This window comes from Diadema antillarum, unplaced genomic scaffold (genome assembly GCF_040938485.1).
Source record: "Diadema antillarum isolate AM-2024a unplaced genomic scaffold, OU_Dant_1.0 seq00000901_RagTag, whole genome shotgun sequence".
NCBI classification, from domain to species: domain Eukaryota; kingdom Metazoa; phylum Echinodermata; class Echinoidea; order Diadematoida; family Diadematidae; genus Diadema; species Diadema antillarum.
In genome coordinates this window covers 801,405-819,118 of record NW_027271761.1, presented here as the reverse complement: position 1 = coordinate 819,118, position 17,714 = coordinate 801,405, and the positions used below count along the sequence as shown (strand labels likewise).

At 37.4% G+C, this 17,714-nt stretch overlaps 1 protein-coding gene across 1 annotated transcript in view; it reads right to left on the bottom strand.

Annotated features, from left to right (window-relative positions):
- Positions 1-11,786: 11,786 nt before the first annotated feature.
- The window catches only part of LOC139741085 (E3 ubiquitin-protein ligase TRAF7-like), a 96,672-nt gene continuing 90,744 nt past the window's right edge, over positions 11,787-17,714 (bottom strand). The window contains exons 16-21 of the mRNA XM_071651674.1: positions 17,658-17,697; positions 16,447-16,680; positions 15,668-15,787; positions 14,350-14,481; positions 13,033-13,152; positions 11,787-12,204 (exon numbers count right to left, since the gene is read on the bottom strand). Coding sequence (XP_071507775.1) covers positions 12,193-12,204; positions 13,033-13,152; positions 14,350-14,481; positions 15,668-15,787; positions 16,447-16,680; positions 17,658-17,697 — 658 coding nt within the window. The 3' untranslated portion in view covers positions 11,787-12,192. The remainder of the gene's footprint in view (positions 12,205-13,032; positions 13,153-14,349; positions 14,482-15,667; positions 15,788-16,446; positions 16,681-17,657; positions 17,698-17,714) is intronic.

The window sequence follows — 17,714 nt, the reverse complement described above, 5'->3', positions numbered from 1 at the left end:
ACTTACGAGCGACTGGTGATCAGTTCTGATGTGCTATACTTATCAGAATTTCCATAATTCAGCACAAGAACTGATCACCAGTTGCTTGTAAGTCACTCGTAACTTTACGAGCAGCTTTATGAAACACCCCCCAGGTTGTGTTGTGCCTTTGCAGGATTCGAGCTTGCCACATGGAGAGTCCAGTGCACACGTTTTCTTCTGGACACTAGTCAAACTGGACACATTCATATTCAACTCAGATGTGGAGACTCAGGCATACTCTGATGTATGAATTACTCTTGATTTTTTGTTAGTATTGGCTGTGTTACGTATGAGTAGTTGGAAGAGACGGAATTGTGAAGTTTTTATATGGAGTAAGAAAGCTCGCCTATGATTGTTTTCTTCCTTTCTTTTGCTATGTATGTTTAGTGGTTAGAATAGAAGGTCTCTATTTTTCAAGAAGGAGTGTTGTAACTGCAGGCAGTCATATAAAATCAGCAGGTTGGTGAAAACTTGCACAAAATCAAGTGAATGACACAAGAATCATGATCTTTTCATTGTCAGAGTTGTATCCATCATTGGATATTAGAGTTACTGTGACCACATTGGACAACTCTCTAATATTTGTAGTATTGCAGATAAAGTGTGTTTATTACTAGTGTCTTCCCCACTTCCATACTCGAATGACGCAAGTGAAATCAGGGAGGTGAGGAAAAACAAAATGCAAACAGTGGCTGGGGAATACAGTTTTGTTTCCTTGAAGAGTCAATACAACAAACCATGCAGTCATATGACAGTGATGCTCACAACTCAAGTCAAGGTCGGTTGTCGTACGATATCCACAAAATATCCTATGATTGGCCTTCCCTTACATTCCAGCTGTTAAAATTTCATGTTAAAAATATTTGTCAAGATCTGTGTAAAATCAACACTGATTGGTATCCTTTCTGCATACTGTTGTCATTTGAAATAATGCTGCGTAGGTGACACAACTCTGATCAGTTTATTGATGTACCAGAAATCAAATATGATGAGCTCTTCTTGAGCAAAACTCATCATTGGCAATCCAAAAGATACATGCTTAAGCCTTGCTTGAGGTATCCTTAACACTTGCCAGGTATGGCAATAATTACTGCAAGCAAAGCAATGCAACGTTCAGCTGTAGAAACAGCATGGAAGACTGCGGGTGTGAGAAATTTTGCATGTATGAAGATAGTAGTGTGAGAAATAATCAATGTTGTGAATTCATGAAGCTGGTCTAATCAATGAATCATTTTGGTAGATGATGGCAGCTGATACATATTTAACCCTCTCTATGCTAGGGACTTTGGGTAGTGTGTGCAATGCTATGGGTTCTTCTCTGTCAGTCAGCACTCAAAGCACTAAAAGGGTTCAGTATACACACTTTGACAATGGCCACACCCCTAGGATGTCAAAATTCTTTTAAAACTATCTCTTGTTTTTCAGCATCTTAGAATTCTTTTTGAATCTATTTCAGCTTTTCTCTTCTGTTTTTGCAGTCTTTGCATCACTATTTCATACATGAAGAATAGCAGTTGTCTCATGTTTTATTGCAGAGTTATGTTCTTGTAGCATGCAACCTGTAGTTGGAATAAAGCTGTTTGCATTATGTGATGCCTCTACTGCAACAAAGCTGTTACCTTTTTAATTTTAATTGAAGATGTGAATTTTGGTGCTCAGCCTTGCCAAATGCATACTCAAAAGCTTTATGAAAATCTGTGCAAATATTGTCAATAGCTGGATGTGATAGATTTTAAACTTACATGATTTATATAAGGATGTGCATCTAAATGATACAAATATTTATGCATTCACCAGATGTTATCAAGCTTAAAAACAACTTACAATTCTAATACAATCTAAGTTGATATGAATTTATATATTGTCATCTTTTAAATTATATTGTTTATCACGTGGACCTTCTTCTACAAGATATTCATAGTCATATATATGCCTATATTATTTTCTTTTGCATGGTGTCTTTAACCTTGCTTCATTTTATTTTGCATCAATTAATGGGATGTTAGGTGAAATTCTGTCATCTGTATGTTATATATTTAGGCATTATTCTATCACCTTTTTAAAAATATTATTTTTAAGTGTTCAGTGAGAAGTGAACACATCATGACAAAGGAGATATGTGAGGTGTAATAATTGTTATTTATTTACCATAATTTTGGAAAGTGTTACCACCGAATTTGTTTTCTATTCCATTTCAAATGATGCCGACAGCATTGTGATTTTCAATGTTACCGGTACATATTTTTTGGGTAAGAGTATACTTGTATGTAGGAAATATTCTTGGGTATGCAATAATTCAAGGTGATTGTCAATCTTAATGCTTTATGGAATTGATAGCACATATTCTATTGTGGAGCAATGTTCAGTGAGGGTCAAGAGGCAAAGGTTGCGGTCAAATTCTGTGATTATCACTGTTTATATATTTATGCAAAACATATGACATTCCTTATAGCTGACCTTGATACTTTTTTTTTTTTTAAAGATAGTTACAGGACATCTACTCGAAAGATTGTAGGCATGATTTGTGGTAGTCGGGGGTTACGGGTCAGGGTTGAATTCTAAATTTTCACCAGTCATGGCTTCACTCAGGAAACACTAAATGTTCTTTCATCAAAATCTGAACATTGATTTAAGTCTAATAGCAATCAAATTTGTAGCAACATCCAGTGATCCCATAGTGTTCCAGTCACAGTTTTCACTGTCTCACAATATTGATGTTTTCTTTAGTTGAAACTGAAAGTATGAATGCGAAACCAGGGCCTCGTTTCATAAAACTTGTTATCAATAACAAGTTACGATAGTTGTTACTTATAAGCTACTGAAATCCTTGCATCTGATTGGCTGAGAGCAAATTTGTCATAGAAATGTGGCAGTTGTTACTGATACCAAGTTTTATGAAGTGGGATCCTGATCACCCAATTCCATGTATTGATGAGAATGTTCAAGAGAACATTGTATTGTTGCTTTAGTTTGCTACATTTGTTTTCTTGTTAAAGGTTTTTAGCTCACTTGCAGCTATGGTGGTGAAGCGACTTACAAATACTCATTTGTTTCTACAGGTAGGACACACAAGAAAAATGTAGGCAAAAAAGAATTGTGTGCTTACATATTTTCAGGCAAGTTTCTTCTTGTATGAAATGTGCAAACATTTCCACTTTTACAGGATTTGATAGTTGTAGATTTGATAGAGGTACAGTAGGTTGAATTTAGGCCACAAATTACTGGCTACACAAATTTTATTAAACTGCATAATTGTGCATGGTAAAATGTTTACACCTAACAGACATCAGTTATGAACGTGCGCTGATATGCGCATGTAAAAGGTATGTTTGTTTTGCACTAGATTTAAATCATCGATATGATTCAAACAGCCTTGTGAATTCAGGCCTTTAAGTTTTCCCAGTACAGTACATGCACCTACATGTACATTGTACCGAGGCCTTAATGCTCCAATGTATACATCCATGTACATGTACATTGTATGTACAAAGGCATTGTACTCTGTTTATAAACCTACTGTAAAGGTGGAAATTTTTTGGTAAGCAATTTCTCATGCTCAGGTGAATAAAATGAATATCACATGTTTTTGATTATGCGGAATCAAAGATATAATATTACTATATTACAAGCAAAAATATTTTCATGCTTACTGCCTTTAATTTGTGGGCTAGTTTCATGTTGGCCGAAATGCAGGAAACTCTATTCACTGCAAAAAATTTCCACTTTTACAGTGTGCCAAGTGTACCTAATTCGACCTGCCCTCGTATTCGTATTTGACAAACTGCAGTGTGTATACATGTACACGTGTGTAAATGAAGTTTCAAGGCAAGACTATTCCAAGAGTTTATACATGTATGTATGAAAATTTTTAGCTGAAAATATGACATTTTCATCAAATACGTGTACACATACAAACATACCAATGATACATAAAAGTGCAATATCATTAAGAAAGTGTAAATACATTGTACAGAGTCTCAGTGATCAAGAATATGTTATTGTGCTTCTATATATGTAGCAGTTATTGTTTCTTTTGTAAACTTGTACAGTAGATTATGCAAAGTGGTGCAATCAAGTGTATGCATATAAAATGTATGTCCAATACTTTTCAACAGAAGTCCTTGTTTTCGTGCACTTTGGCAAGTGTGTGTCGTTTGTTGCTACATTGTAGATGTTTTATTTTGTGTGTGTGTAGAGACACTGGCAATGTTTACATCCATATCTCCTAACTTGGTTTTTTTTTCTTCTTCTTTCTCACCTGCCTCTGTGTATTCGCCCAAGGCCTGTCACTTTGGATGTACAGCATGTTAAAGAAATTGAGATTTGTTTGGACATAAATTCTTAGCAGTTTTCATTCATATTAGACAGAGCAGTTGGATTGCTTCAGCTCAAAGTAACGTGTTTAGCATCAATGTCACATGCTGTTTTGCTAGTACCATTATTGTTGTCATTGTCATCAATAGGACAAGAGCTGTGCCACACATTTGCATAGGATATCTGCTTTATACACAGTATATTTCATGAAAATCACAAATCAACAAATACACCATGTATTTGTGAAATTAACAACTCATGCAATTATTACCTCCCCCCTGACATGTGTGTTGTGTGTGATCTTGAAGGTGGCTTCTAGAAAGTGCTGACATTTCTTTCTCGTTCCGTAAATGTGGTTCTTGATCGCAGATTCAACCATTCACTAAATTTTCATACAAGTCAAGTACATTACTCATGAATTTAACTTGTCAAGTTAACGTTGCAAATTGGCTGTTAAAGTTGAAAAAAGTTGAAAAAAAAATCTTTTCAAAAGGATCAATGATACGTGCTAATTTCATCATATTCCTGATGAACTACAGTTAACCTCACCCAAGTCAAGCTAACACAAGTTGAAATATTGACTATCAAAGTCAAAGAAAACTTCTTCTCAAATGAGTGATTAACAAGTGTTACTTCCCCCATGTACCTTGTTCATTCAAAACGTGCGTAAGTCGACAAATTTTCTCAGGTCACTGTAGATTCGACTTAAGTGAGGTTGACTGTACATTGCGCAGACAGCAGCTTGTAAGGTTTCTGATGTGCAACACTTGTAAAATGAGGATGTTTATTGAATCAGCTTGAGCAATTCCGGTTGACAACAGAGTCCCGGTCAATTTCTTCTTGTCAATACCAAGTGTCAACATGCTTGGAATGCTACCTTGCAAGAAGTTTGTGTGTCTGTGTTTTTGTTTGTTTGGTTGGTTTTCATAAGTCATCTTTTTTTCATAATAATCAACAATCAATGTATAATCAATATATGGATATGCCTTTCATGTTTGTGCCTGCTATCAAGTAATTCTCAAGATGACATTGTGGAGATGCTCCTTATAGAGCACACTCCATGAACCAGAAAAAAAGAAAAGAAAAAGATCTCTTTAATGAAGAGATATTTTGTACCCTCCGCAATCTCACACTCGGCCAGATTTCTGATCATAAAATGATTTGGTGCAATGCACTTGATAATCAAGATACTTGTTATTCAGATTTGATTATTTCAAAAACTTTGGCTGTTGGATGGCGGTCATAGAAGATCACCGTACTGCCAGTAAATAATAATAATGATAATTATATATCATATTTATATGTACAGAATATTATATATTAGCTGCACATTCAAGCGTATTGATAGAGTTTGGGACAGGTGATATATGCTTCTGGTAGGCGGGTAAATGTGTGCAGTGTATTGGAGTAATTGTTTGAATTGATATTGGCACTTATAATTATATACCAGTCTTTTCCAGCATGTTCCAAGTTGTGCTAGGAATTCCTGTCACAAGATATGCTGTTGTGATCAATCCTTTAAGACGTGAATTTCAGATGGATTTCTCTAAAAATGTGGATATATTTCTCACTGCAACATTGCAGTGGTGTTGAAATCCTGCAAGCTGTTTCATTGGTTTGTGACCAGAAATTTTCGAATGCATGAAACTTTCACAAATTTTGCAAGGAGCCACGATTCGCGAAAGTAAAATGACCGCAAAAGTTTTCGTCTACACACTGCATTGAATGCGAGTGGCAGTTCACGTAGGTTTAATGCTGCAAAAAAAGGCTTTCAGCCCCAATTTGCATAAGTTTCATGCCGCGTATGTTTCTGGGTTTACAGTAGTCGAACTTTGAACTTTGAACTCTGAACTTTGACTTTCCTGGATGTCAAGGTTGCTAAGAATGTACAAACATGAGATTTTTGTACCCCTACTTGTGCGTGTGGAATGGTTTAGAATGGAATTGTCGCAAGGCAAGGAGTTTGCCGTGTAGATGATGAAAATGGCAGGCCTGCTCCCTTAATAGCGTTATAAGACAAGTATATAAGAAAACCTGTCACACAAACATTCACGATCATGTGCAAGTTGTAAAATTCCACATCTTTAAGAGATACTGCATGTACGCTCAGTAATACTACATGTATGTGATTGCCTTTGCGACATTTGATGGTCGGCTCTGATGAATTGCTTCATTGTCATGCGACTGACCATTTTACAATTACAGGATTTGTAAGTAAATTTCTGTATAAAAGTGCAACATGCAGCCTGATTAAATTTGTTGCAACCGATTCGCACTGTACTGGAAGATGGTACTGTACGTACATGTGTACCTGTATATGCTGTGGGTTTGAGCTCAGAAAGGAATCTGTGAGTTCTTTCATGTGCATGTGATTCACTGTTATTTGGTATACAGTGCACTCCCGTTATAACGAAATGTTCGGGACCGGCAGTTTTCTTTCGTTGTAACGAAATTTCGTTATAACCGAACAAATACAATATAATAACGAAAACAAGGAAGCCACGTATATATGATATTCTGTTTGTTGAACACTCGTCATACACTGGAAAGCTATGTGAACAATCAAACAAATAGTTAATCAATTTCAGATTATTGTGTGCGTTAGTGTAGGCGTAGTGCACTCGAGGGTATTTACAATTGTGAAACATTCACGAGGCGAAGCCGAGTGCATGTTGCACTACATTGTAAATACCCAAGAGTGAGCTACGCCTACACTAACGCCACGAAATAATCCTGTGCATCATTTGTTTTATAAAATGGGTCGAAAATTCGAAAACTAACATCATTTTTCAGCGTTTTTCACGTACCTTTGTGGGTCAAGACGTCCGAAGATGTTCGTCCCAAACTTTTACGCACGTCGCACTCGCGGAAGTCCCGCACATACAGTATAAGTATAATGGGGGGTTGGGTTTCCGGACACCCGCATGAAAACTTACTTAATTTACATAGAATATGCACCCTTTACCTTAAAGACTTGATATAGACTCCTCATATAGGCCTACTAGACAACATACTCTGAAAACGGCGTGAGAATTAACCTGCTAAATCGTTGGATTTGCTCTTCAAAGTGACTCCATGTACGCGTCCGGTCCCATAATTACAATAACGTAAATTCCCCTCGAAAACTCTGCCTGACACACCAAGCGAACACACAGTGATGTGACGCGTTCGCCCATGCAGAGACGCTGTAAATGCCTTGTTCCGCTACGTATTTTCGAAAGCGATCCGCATTTCGTTATAACGGAGCACATTTTATTTTGTTTTTCTTTGTCAGTGGTGCTCGGAAAAGACTTCGTTAAAACGAAAATTTCGCTATAACCGTGTTCGTTATAAGCGAATTTTGTACCATAGACTTTAATGGAGATAATTTTGGGACCCGAGGTTTTACTTCGTTATAACGAAATTTCGTTATAACCGTGTTCGTTGTAACGGGAGTGCACTGTATCAATGGGTATGTGTGTTTGTCAAATTTTCTACTTCTGTGAGGTCATGCGCATGAATTATTGTGACAGTTTCATTTGTCGTATTGAGTACGAAATGGGTATTTTTCCTTGTCAAAGCAAATATTTTCTTGATGTGACACTGTTCCTTCACTACAGTCAAAACAGATCCTGCTGTTATCCTGTGCATCTCAATTATCATTTCTTCTTCACGTTTTCCAGGAGTGTAATATCATGTAAAATATAATTTGTACTGATGTAAGAACCTATGCATGATGACAACTTGCCTATTTAAACAATACATTTGTTTATTGTACCTAATAAAATTATAAGAAAAAAAAAAATCTCTGAAATAACAATGAGGACGCAATGGTATGTTGTCTTCTGTTTGAAATCATTCGCCATATTCTTTATTGTCTCCAACTGTACAAAAATACACAACAACAAAATAGTAATTGACACCCAACATCATGCTCACAGGTGGTTGTGATCAATTTTGAGTTTCTCGCAGATATCATCATCATATGGAAAAGGTTTAATAAAAGGCCTTGAACACTGCCCATAGGATATTACAGCATGTCTGAAGAGTTTATGGGAGATGTTGCAAGCAAACAAAATGAGAAGCGCAAACAAATGCCGGCACGTGGTCGATTTTGGCAGATTCACAACTCTAGCAGAACTTGGAAAAGTTTCCCTGATGGGACGACATGCCTTTTGATCATTCATTTCAGAACCGCAGAGCTGCTATCCCACTGCATTGCCACTGTGAATGCAGGAGTAACATTATCTTAGCTCCCAGAAATACGGGCACCTTTAATCTTTTGAATCCTCATCACTCGATGTGAATACTCATTATTCATTTTGTGAACCTGCATGAGACACTATGTCAATCCATGCGTCTTGTTGCACAGCTGGGTTAGGGTGGATTTGTTCTTTCCAAAATATATCAATAACCTTTTTTTAACCTCACCTTGATAAGATCATTATGTTTGAGTTGTCAATCCACTGCATTTTGACCACACGTCTCTTTACAAACCTAAGCTGCAGAATCTTTTTGGAAATGCCATGCAGTAATATTGCACATCTTGCACTGTAAATGTGCTTTGTTAATTGAATTGCATAGTACTTTTCTCTAGAAAATGCTTTTCAGGCTCAATCTATGCTAAATAATACACATACATGTACAGAGGTTCCTATGCCCAATAATTACGTTCCAGAAAAAGTGTCAACTAACAAAATTTAAAAGATGCAGGAGCTTTGTTTACTCAAGCTGCACAAACCATAAGCCATACTAGTTAGTAGTTTACAACATGAGAAAATAAAATGAAAGCATGATCACATACAAAACTACATGATACAGGTCTGACAAACGAGGAATCTTAGGAAAATAGAATAATAATTATGTGTGACAACCTGTCAACATGTACTGTAGCAGCTGAATATGTGGGTAAGGGGTAAGGGCAGAATTCAATGAAAATCACTTTTCACAAGATATCTATTAATACAGCAATCACTTTTTTTTCTTTTTTTTTTTTACAAAGAACATACATGAACTAATCTCCAACGAGAGTAGGGGCTTCCAAAGAAAAAGAAAAAGAAAAATTAAATCGTGTCAATATAGAGGTTGGCTACAACAAAACGTTGCTATAACAAGTAATCTGATTGTATAACGACATGATTTCCATGGTCCTTGCAAAAGTCACAAAGTTCCACTGTATCAGTGAAGCAAGGCACTGAGTATCGATCACACAATGAAACAGACACACGATCATCAGAGGCGTGAAAGACATCGAAAACATTTGGAGTATCTATGACAGAGGTTGGGTGTCACTGACATACACTGTAAACACTTGTTTCTCTGGTCCATAAACACTTGTTTCTCTGGTCCATGACATTAGTTTGTTACCAACCCTATGCATGATTGACGAACAATTTCCCTAGCATCTTGACCACCCAGAAAAAAGACCTCCCAAAATTAAATTTAACTTTGAAAATGAAATTATCAAGTAGAGGCTGAAGAAAAGATCAGCACCATCTCTCAGGAAAAGCAAGTTAAAATGCACCAAGAGGGACCCATATTGGAAAAAAAGACCAAAAATTCTGTGCTCACATATATTTTTCCCCCCAAATCTGCCAAACCATTTCTTAGTGTTTCTTTATACTGCACTTATGGCCCTGTGTGGTAGGCACCTTGCACAGTTGTTATTATTTGATTCATCTGAGGTGATATTAGAATAGATATATGGTAAAAATGACATAATCTGGAACAATCTGGAACTCATGGACAGACCGTGCAAAATTTCTGATCATTAATAATCGTGACAGTAAAAAATTGTATATTTCTGTTCCTTTTTTCAAGAATAAAAAAATGAAGATGGAATGATATACATCTTGTACATAATGGAGGCACAGTAGTTTCAAATACATAGAGTACAAATCTGAGCTTATCCATGACTATCGACTGAAAACTAAACTAAAATACGTAGGATATTCGCTATTTGTTTGTCTTTGACAACGATTACAATCTTATTTTGTTCTGTCCAATTGTGCATTGGCATAAATTACATACATGAAAATTTACAACTCTTGTTATCTCTGATTTCTTTTTTTTTTTAACTACACGACCATCATACACTGTGATGGAGAAAATATCATACATGGGTTTAACATCACTGTGACATTTCTATATTACAGAAATTCATAATCTGGGTGTAAACATCACCTGAAACCAGTGCCAGATACATAACTGCCCAATTCTAGCACCATCAATAAGTTATATACAATATCCTTTTCTTACCTATTGTACAAAATTCATTAAATTATGACTCTCTTATATACAAAGATACACTACTCATTCACTCTTGTAAGCATGTCCTAAAACAAGACAATGTTGAGTAAAATATTCGCTCTCTTCGATAGTCTTTCCTGGAATCACTATACAAAGCCAGAGTCACAAGACATTCAGGTGACTTCAACACCCTAATAATTTACTTACAAAAAGAAACAATCGTCAAAATATAAATTCTCTAGTCCACTCTACACAATATCAAACATCTGCGCCACTGCGCAAGTGTACTTGACTGAGGTAATTTTAACATTTCACCAGTTTCTCTGATAACAATTTTCAAACCACTCATGATTTGCAGGACTATCACAATCATGTATCAGCATTGCTCTTGAGAAAACATCTGATTTCAAAAAGACTGTATTTATACACAAATTGTGCATATTTCTTAAGTTTAAAAAGAAAAAAAAAATTGTTTTAACCTTGAGATCAGCACGGACTTTTACCAGGATGTACCATTTCAATGTGACATCTTGCAAAATATTTGGCTCTCCATTGTCATCTTTTGTCAGTCTTTCAATAAATAACCATCGCATTCATCTACAAAACAAGTAAAGAATACAAGGACAATGCTACAAAAGTTTATAAATCAAATAAGAAGGTTATTCATGCATATTTCCCTGATTTCAAACAATGACCGTAATAAGCTCTCACAAGACTAAAGGCTACAACTACCATGTACAAACAGCCAAAACAAAGAGGAAACAGGCAACACATTAAAACTCTCTCACTCTCTCTTTCACTCAATGCCGGCTCTCTCTTTGGCAACTTCTTAACATTTTCTGAACATCACATGGCATATCATTTCGTTCTGAAGTTACCTAAGAATTTCCACTACCTTTGGGTAAATGCTCGACAAAACTTTGGGGCAAAGTTCTTGGTCAATATCCTACAGATCGAACATGGAGATTAATCGGTGGGTGCGGGGGATCGGCAAAAGTCGTGGGCCGGCGGTGACTGATTATCAACACGCGACGAGTTGTTTCCGTTTTCAGCATCAAAAAATATCTCTCTGCCAACTATCGATTACGGGAATGCGCCTTTCTATTAAAGTACCTTCCAACATACAAGCACGGCACACTTGCCTTGTTGCAAACACACTGTTCTGATCACTTCTTCACACACTAGCACGTATTCCAGGGGGGCTACCATTCTACCATTTGAAGCAATATCAACCAAACTGTTGTACATCGCCTGAAGAGTGGTGAGATTTTAAAATGTAAACTTCCGGATGACAAAACCCATGAAGTTTAAAAGCCACTCGAGCCAGTATATGCAGTGCCCTGATACGCAGTGGTGATTGAAATGAACAGAATCTTTTCAATGCAATCTTCCTAAACTTGTCAACTTCTTTAGGGGTCTTTCATTTAGCTCCTGGGGGTTAAAAAAAAAAAGCTCTCTTCGTTTGTAGCCGTTGCTTCGTGAAGCAGTCATGTGATGACATCGGGTCACGTCATGTGATCAGGCGTCCATCATGGGCCATTTTCTTCTCTCTCGCATTCTTGTTTCATTCTTGCTTTGGCGGGGAACGATAAATTGATGGTGTAGGCTAGCAACTCTTGTGACAATATCTCACTGCCAAACCTGAAAGAAATATGTAAAGGAAAAAAAAAGCACAGTAAATAACATTAAAATCACAAATACTTTCGATATCACATTCGTGACAAAAGCTGAGAGATGGTGCTCTCATTCTAAATCATAGTGCAGATAATATGTAGGTCCATGAAAACATTAAATGGCAGATATCAGTCTAAAAACTGAATGCACATGAGTTATTAAAAACTAGAATTATTACTGACGGTGATTAATACCCCGCCCCCAGTGTTGCTTTATAGTATGTGATGTCATGAGGGCAATGACGTTAATACCAAGTTTGTGCATTTGTCGAATTGGAAACAGAATAATTTTAGTTTACTCTACAGTGTATTACAGAGTTGACACTGAGTATAAAACTTACAGCAAATGAAAACATGCTTTCCCCCAGCATCACTACACTTGAAGACCATCATACCCAATACGCACAAAAACAAACACACAAAAACAAAAGAATTCCTGAAACCTGATTGACAGTTTGTTCTCTTGCAATGCAAATTTGGACTTGCATGAATGCCATGGTCCGAAATACTGTATCCGGCATATATTTAATGAGTCTAAATTTTCGCGAATCAGAACTTCCAAACGATTTCGCGAGTGGCTAAATATGCGATCATGGAGTCCTGTACCAAATGGAGAAATGTATACACGTGTGTCATATTCATAGCGTGATCAGAGTCAATATTTTCGCGTGTCTTTTACTTCGCGAACAGCACCTGACTCGAGAAATTTGCGAAAATAAAAACCTCGCGAAATATTCGGCGTATACAGCAGTAATTTAGCGGAACAGCACACAAAACACGGAGGCTATCTTCTCACCTTGACAGAACTGTCCACGGCTCCGGAGAAAAGGCGCCCTCTTGAGACGGCCAGGCAGGCGACGCTGCCCTGGTGCCTGATGAGGGTCTGTGTGCAGATCATGTTCTCCATGTTCCAGACCTGCAAACCGACGCACACACACACACAAAGTTGCCAATTTGACAGGTTATTCTACTGATCAGATACATATGAGGTGCATTAACGGGAGATTCCATATTCAAGGGCAAACACATACAAAAAAATCCCCACTCCTTCCTTGAAATGAACATTAGAGCAGTAATGGTGTCCCACATGTCACTGAATTGAAGTTTGTGACAAACGCAAACAGAAGAAAACTGACCAGAAATGAATGTAATTTATTAGTGGAAAAATGAGCAAAGGAAATTGGATTCCATCAGGATTTGAACCCGAGACCTCTGGATGCTAGCCCCGCGAAGTTTAATGAAAAGAAAAAATCAATTACAATTTAGACATGCAATTTTTTTTTTTTTACTATGACTTGTGATACAGATTTCGACAAATATAGTGTAGTGATGTGCACGATAATTCTCAGCTCCTGACATTTCTTAGTACTGTACTTCCTGAGAAGTCAAAAACTTAAAAGGAAAATCCAGTCCAAATGTAAGTTAGTCTGATTACCGGTAGAAAGAGTGAAATACTAAGAGTTCAACAGTAAAATTCTGAATTAAATTGGTTGAAAAATATTAAGGAAGTTATGACATTTTAGAATTTCGCTAGTTTTTCAGGAAACAGTTCTTGAACAGTCAATATAAATATGCAAATGGCAAAGTGAGCATGTCATACCCTCACAACTTGCCATCTCGAAGTTTGTACATAAAATTTTGAAATGTCCAGTTTTTCATTAAAACGCAATTATGCCTGAGGCTCAATTCTTGGTACATCTAACTGATCATTATTCTGAAGTGATTCAACCAGGGATAACGTCATGTTTCAGACTTCAATGACAGAAACATTGGATTTTCGTCATTTTTGTGTACATGATCAATGGAAAATTGTGAGGTTATGACATGGTTTGCTCACCCATTTGCATATTTATATCCACTGCACAAGAACTGTTTTGCAGATATTAGCAAAACTTCAAAATGTCATAACTTCCTTGTTTTTCATCTGATTTCAGTCAAATTTTTACCGTTGAACTCGTAAGATTTTACTCATTTTTATCAGACTAACATATATTTGGACCGGATTTCTCCTTTAAAAAATGGTAATGTCACCTCTTGATGTTGTTGTGTTATTTTTTCTTTGTTGTTGTTGTTGTTGTTGTACAGAGAGAAAGAGGAGGCTGTTGTAACTTACACGTAGCGACCTGTCGTAGGAAGCGCTGAAGACGCGGGTCATGCCGGGGGCACTGATGACGGCCAGTGCGTAGACCGTCCCCACGTGGCCGGTCAGGGTCTCCACCTGGCTGTAATCATTCTTATCCCACACCTGCACAATGCAAACAAAAGAGAATGCATACAATGGACCCATGAGCTCAAAATGACATGGACATTTAAAGGGGGACCTATGGATGATTTTCAGACTCTTACATTTGAACAACTATAAATTACATGTAGGTATATATACACTGTACTGAGTAGAGAGTTTCAGATTTAATAGTGATTGGGATGAGGAATAAGACTGTTTTCAAAATTTATAACAAATTGCAATGAACAGGGATGATGACATCGCAGCCTCACCATAAGAATGCATGAGTTGGGGCTCAAGGAAGCAGAACAAAAGAAGGAGGTATGCATAGATTCTACACAGGTGAACTTGCTAAGTAAGCGGTATTGTAATGGAAGTACACTGCTACATATCTGAAATAGGTGAGGCTCCTATGTCATCAACATTGTTCAGTGTAATTTGTTTAAGATTTTTCAAAGTATTGGTTTCTCTGCTCAAGGACCGCAATTAATTCCACAAATCTATACATGGAGCTGTCGATTAATGTACTACATGATGTGAAATTATGAAAATCGTCTGGAATGCCGCTTTAACAAACAGACAAAATGCCGCTGGTAATGAGAGAGGTACCCTGTTTAAGACTAGTCCCGTGTGTACTTGAGCAGGTGTCTAAGGGAAATGTGTGTTGTAGCAAAATCAGCCGTTCCACAATGGGTTAATAGCAAGCAAAGCATCTACAGTGTACATCATGTATGTTATTCCAATGTCACCTCTCGCAAATTTCTACACTGGGTTAAATTTTCATCTGATTCCATCTGTCCTCATCAGTGAAAAGTTTCTTTCTTTGAACCAGTATGTAAGATTTTTTTTTTTCATCTTTTCCATTGACTGATCATGATAATATGGAATACAAAAAGTATTCATTACTGCTGGAATTCAACAGCTTCGACAAAATCACATCCTATAGACTTTATTGAAGCTAAATCTATACTGTATGGGTATTGCTGTAGAGCTAAAACAAGTTTGCCTTATTGTGCTACAGGAAGATACACTTCAACTAAAATTCTGCTAACATTCTCGCCTGTCATCAAAATATGATCTTTTAAAAATCATTCTTCAGGTACATGTATCAGCACTTCACATATACAGAATCGTAAGAGCGCGACAATTTCAGCATATCGTCATCTGGAATGTGCACCTCTCCACCTCTCCATCCCCCATGACTCACGTGAATGCAGTTTTCGTAGGTGCCAGCGATGATGTGATGGTTGGTGATGGCAATGGAGTACACACTGCCCCCGCTGGTCTGTAGGCTGCGAACAATCTCCAGAGTGTTCAGGTCCCACACCTAATGTTCATCAATTGGCAGTTGGGGGGGGGGGGGGGGGGGGGTAATAAAAAAGATACAAGAGATGGCGTCACATTTCATAGAAGGTAGTCTCTAAAACACAGCAAGGAGATTGAGTCTGCCTATCTCGTACATGGACAGAAGTAGTACGGCACTGAATGAATTAATGTCATATGCATGCGCGATGTACTAGTACATGTACTATCATTTCACTGTTGTCAACATTGCGATAAGATAACAAAGTTCTGAATCAGCAGCAATTATATAAGACATGATATCAAAGCATTATTCTTTGTTTGATTGGTGTGTACATCCAACCTATTTTCCACAATCTGCCATAAAATGTCTAAACAGATGGATCAGAGAGTCCCCTCCTCTGTACTGAAGAAGAGTAAATGTGATGGCTGCAGGCACACAACTGAATTCTTCTTTGAAGGACATCTGTAACATTATTTGCGTGTCAGGATGATTTTATAATGCTGCACATTTGATTACACAAGCAAAATATCCAGCTAAGAATTGGATAGGTAGAGATTACATTGTAGAATGCAGGATTTTTAGTTTATGATTGCAGCTTGTGTCTTGTCAACTTCAATACCACAGAACTTCCAGTATACATTACAGAAGAAAAATCTACTATGCTCCTCATGTCAACACACCTTAATCGTCTGGTAGGAGCCGCTGTAGAGGTAGTTGCCGTTGGCGACCAGCGCCCTGACCCAGTGGTTGAGTCCGGTTAGCTCCCTCTTGAGTTGGTGCGTGTGCAGGTCCCAGACCTTGATTACCTTGAGGGAGCCACTGAAGAGCATGTTGTTTGCCGCCACCAGGGTGCAAACCGGGTTCTCATGGGCCTGGATCGTCTTCTCCACCTCAAGAGTTTCAATGTTCCACACCTTGAGGTTGGGGGGGGGGGGGGGGGGAGGGAGGTGAGCAAGAGGGTATATCAGTTACATCATTGCAGAATACTGACATTAACAGAAGCTCAAATAGAGATCACGATAACATACTGGTACACGTATTGTGTGTCCAATCCACTACGGGCCCTGTGACACAAATAAACTACTGTAAAAGTGGAAATTTTCGCGGTGCTGAAATTTTCGCACATTTTGCACAACCAGAAACTAGCGCGAAAATAAAAGCGTGCAAATATTTTTGCATGCCATATGTTCCAGTAGTTGATGTCTTGATTCCACGGAATGAAAAACATGCAAAACTCTTCTAGTTCGGCCAGCGCGAAAAATTACTCCCGCAAAAATATCCTCTTTTACAGTACATGTTTTTGATTGCGACTCGGAAAATGTTTCAGTGGCCTCGTTTATAAGCATGTTAAAAACACTCATCATTTAAAGATTTGTGTTCAATTTTTGTCATCACAGTCAGTCACTACATTTCAAACACACACACACACACACACACACACAAAGAAGAAGATAAGACTTTGAAATAATGGAGAGAAACTTGTGAAAAAGCTCAAATGGTGTGTGCTATTTTGTGCTAACACAGCTATATGATCTTAATGGGATGTCCTGACCAGTCCAGATAAAAGCTACTTGTGAAATCAAAATATTTGTTTGCTCCTCTTTTCTCTGATCATCTGTGCCTAGGCAATATATGGCGGTGATGCCACTGTCAAAATCTCATGGTGCAAATGTGCAGTATTTGATATTTCACAGTTCTCCATTAATAAACTGTTCCATCATAACCATGAATACAACATGTTGTGACATTAAACAAAGGCAAAAAACAAAAACAACAACAACAACAACAACAAACAAACTCCAAAACTATTTCCATAAGATCACTACACAATATATAACAACAATGTCTTATCAAAATTCACTTAAAATCTCATTTTAGGCCCAAAACTTACCATGATGGTGCAGTCTGCAGATCCACTGTAAAGCCGATTCCTGAAGAAGAATGGAAA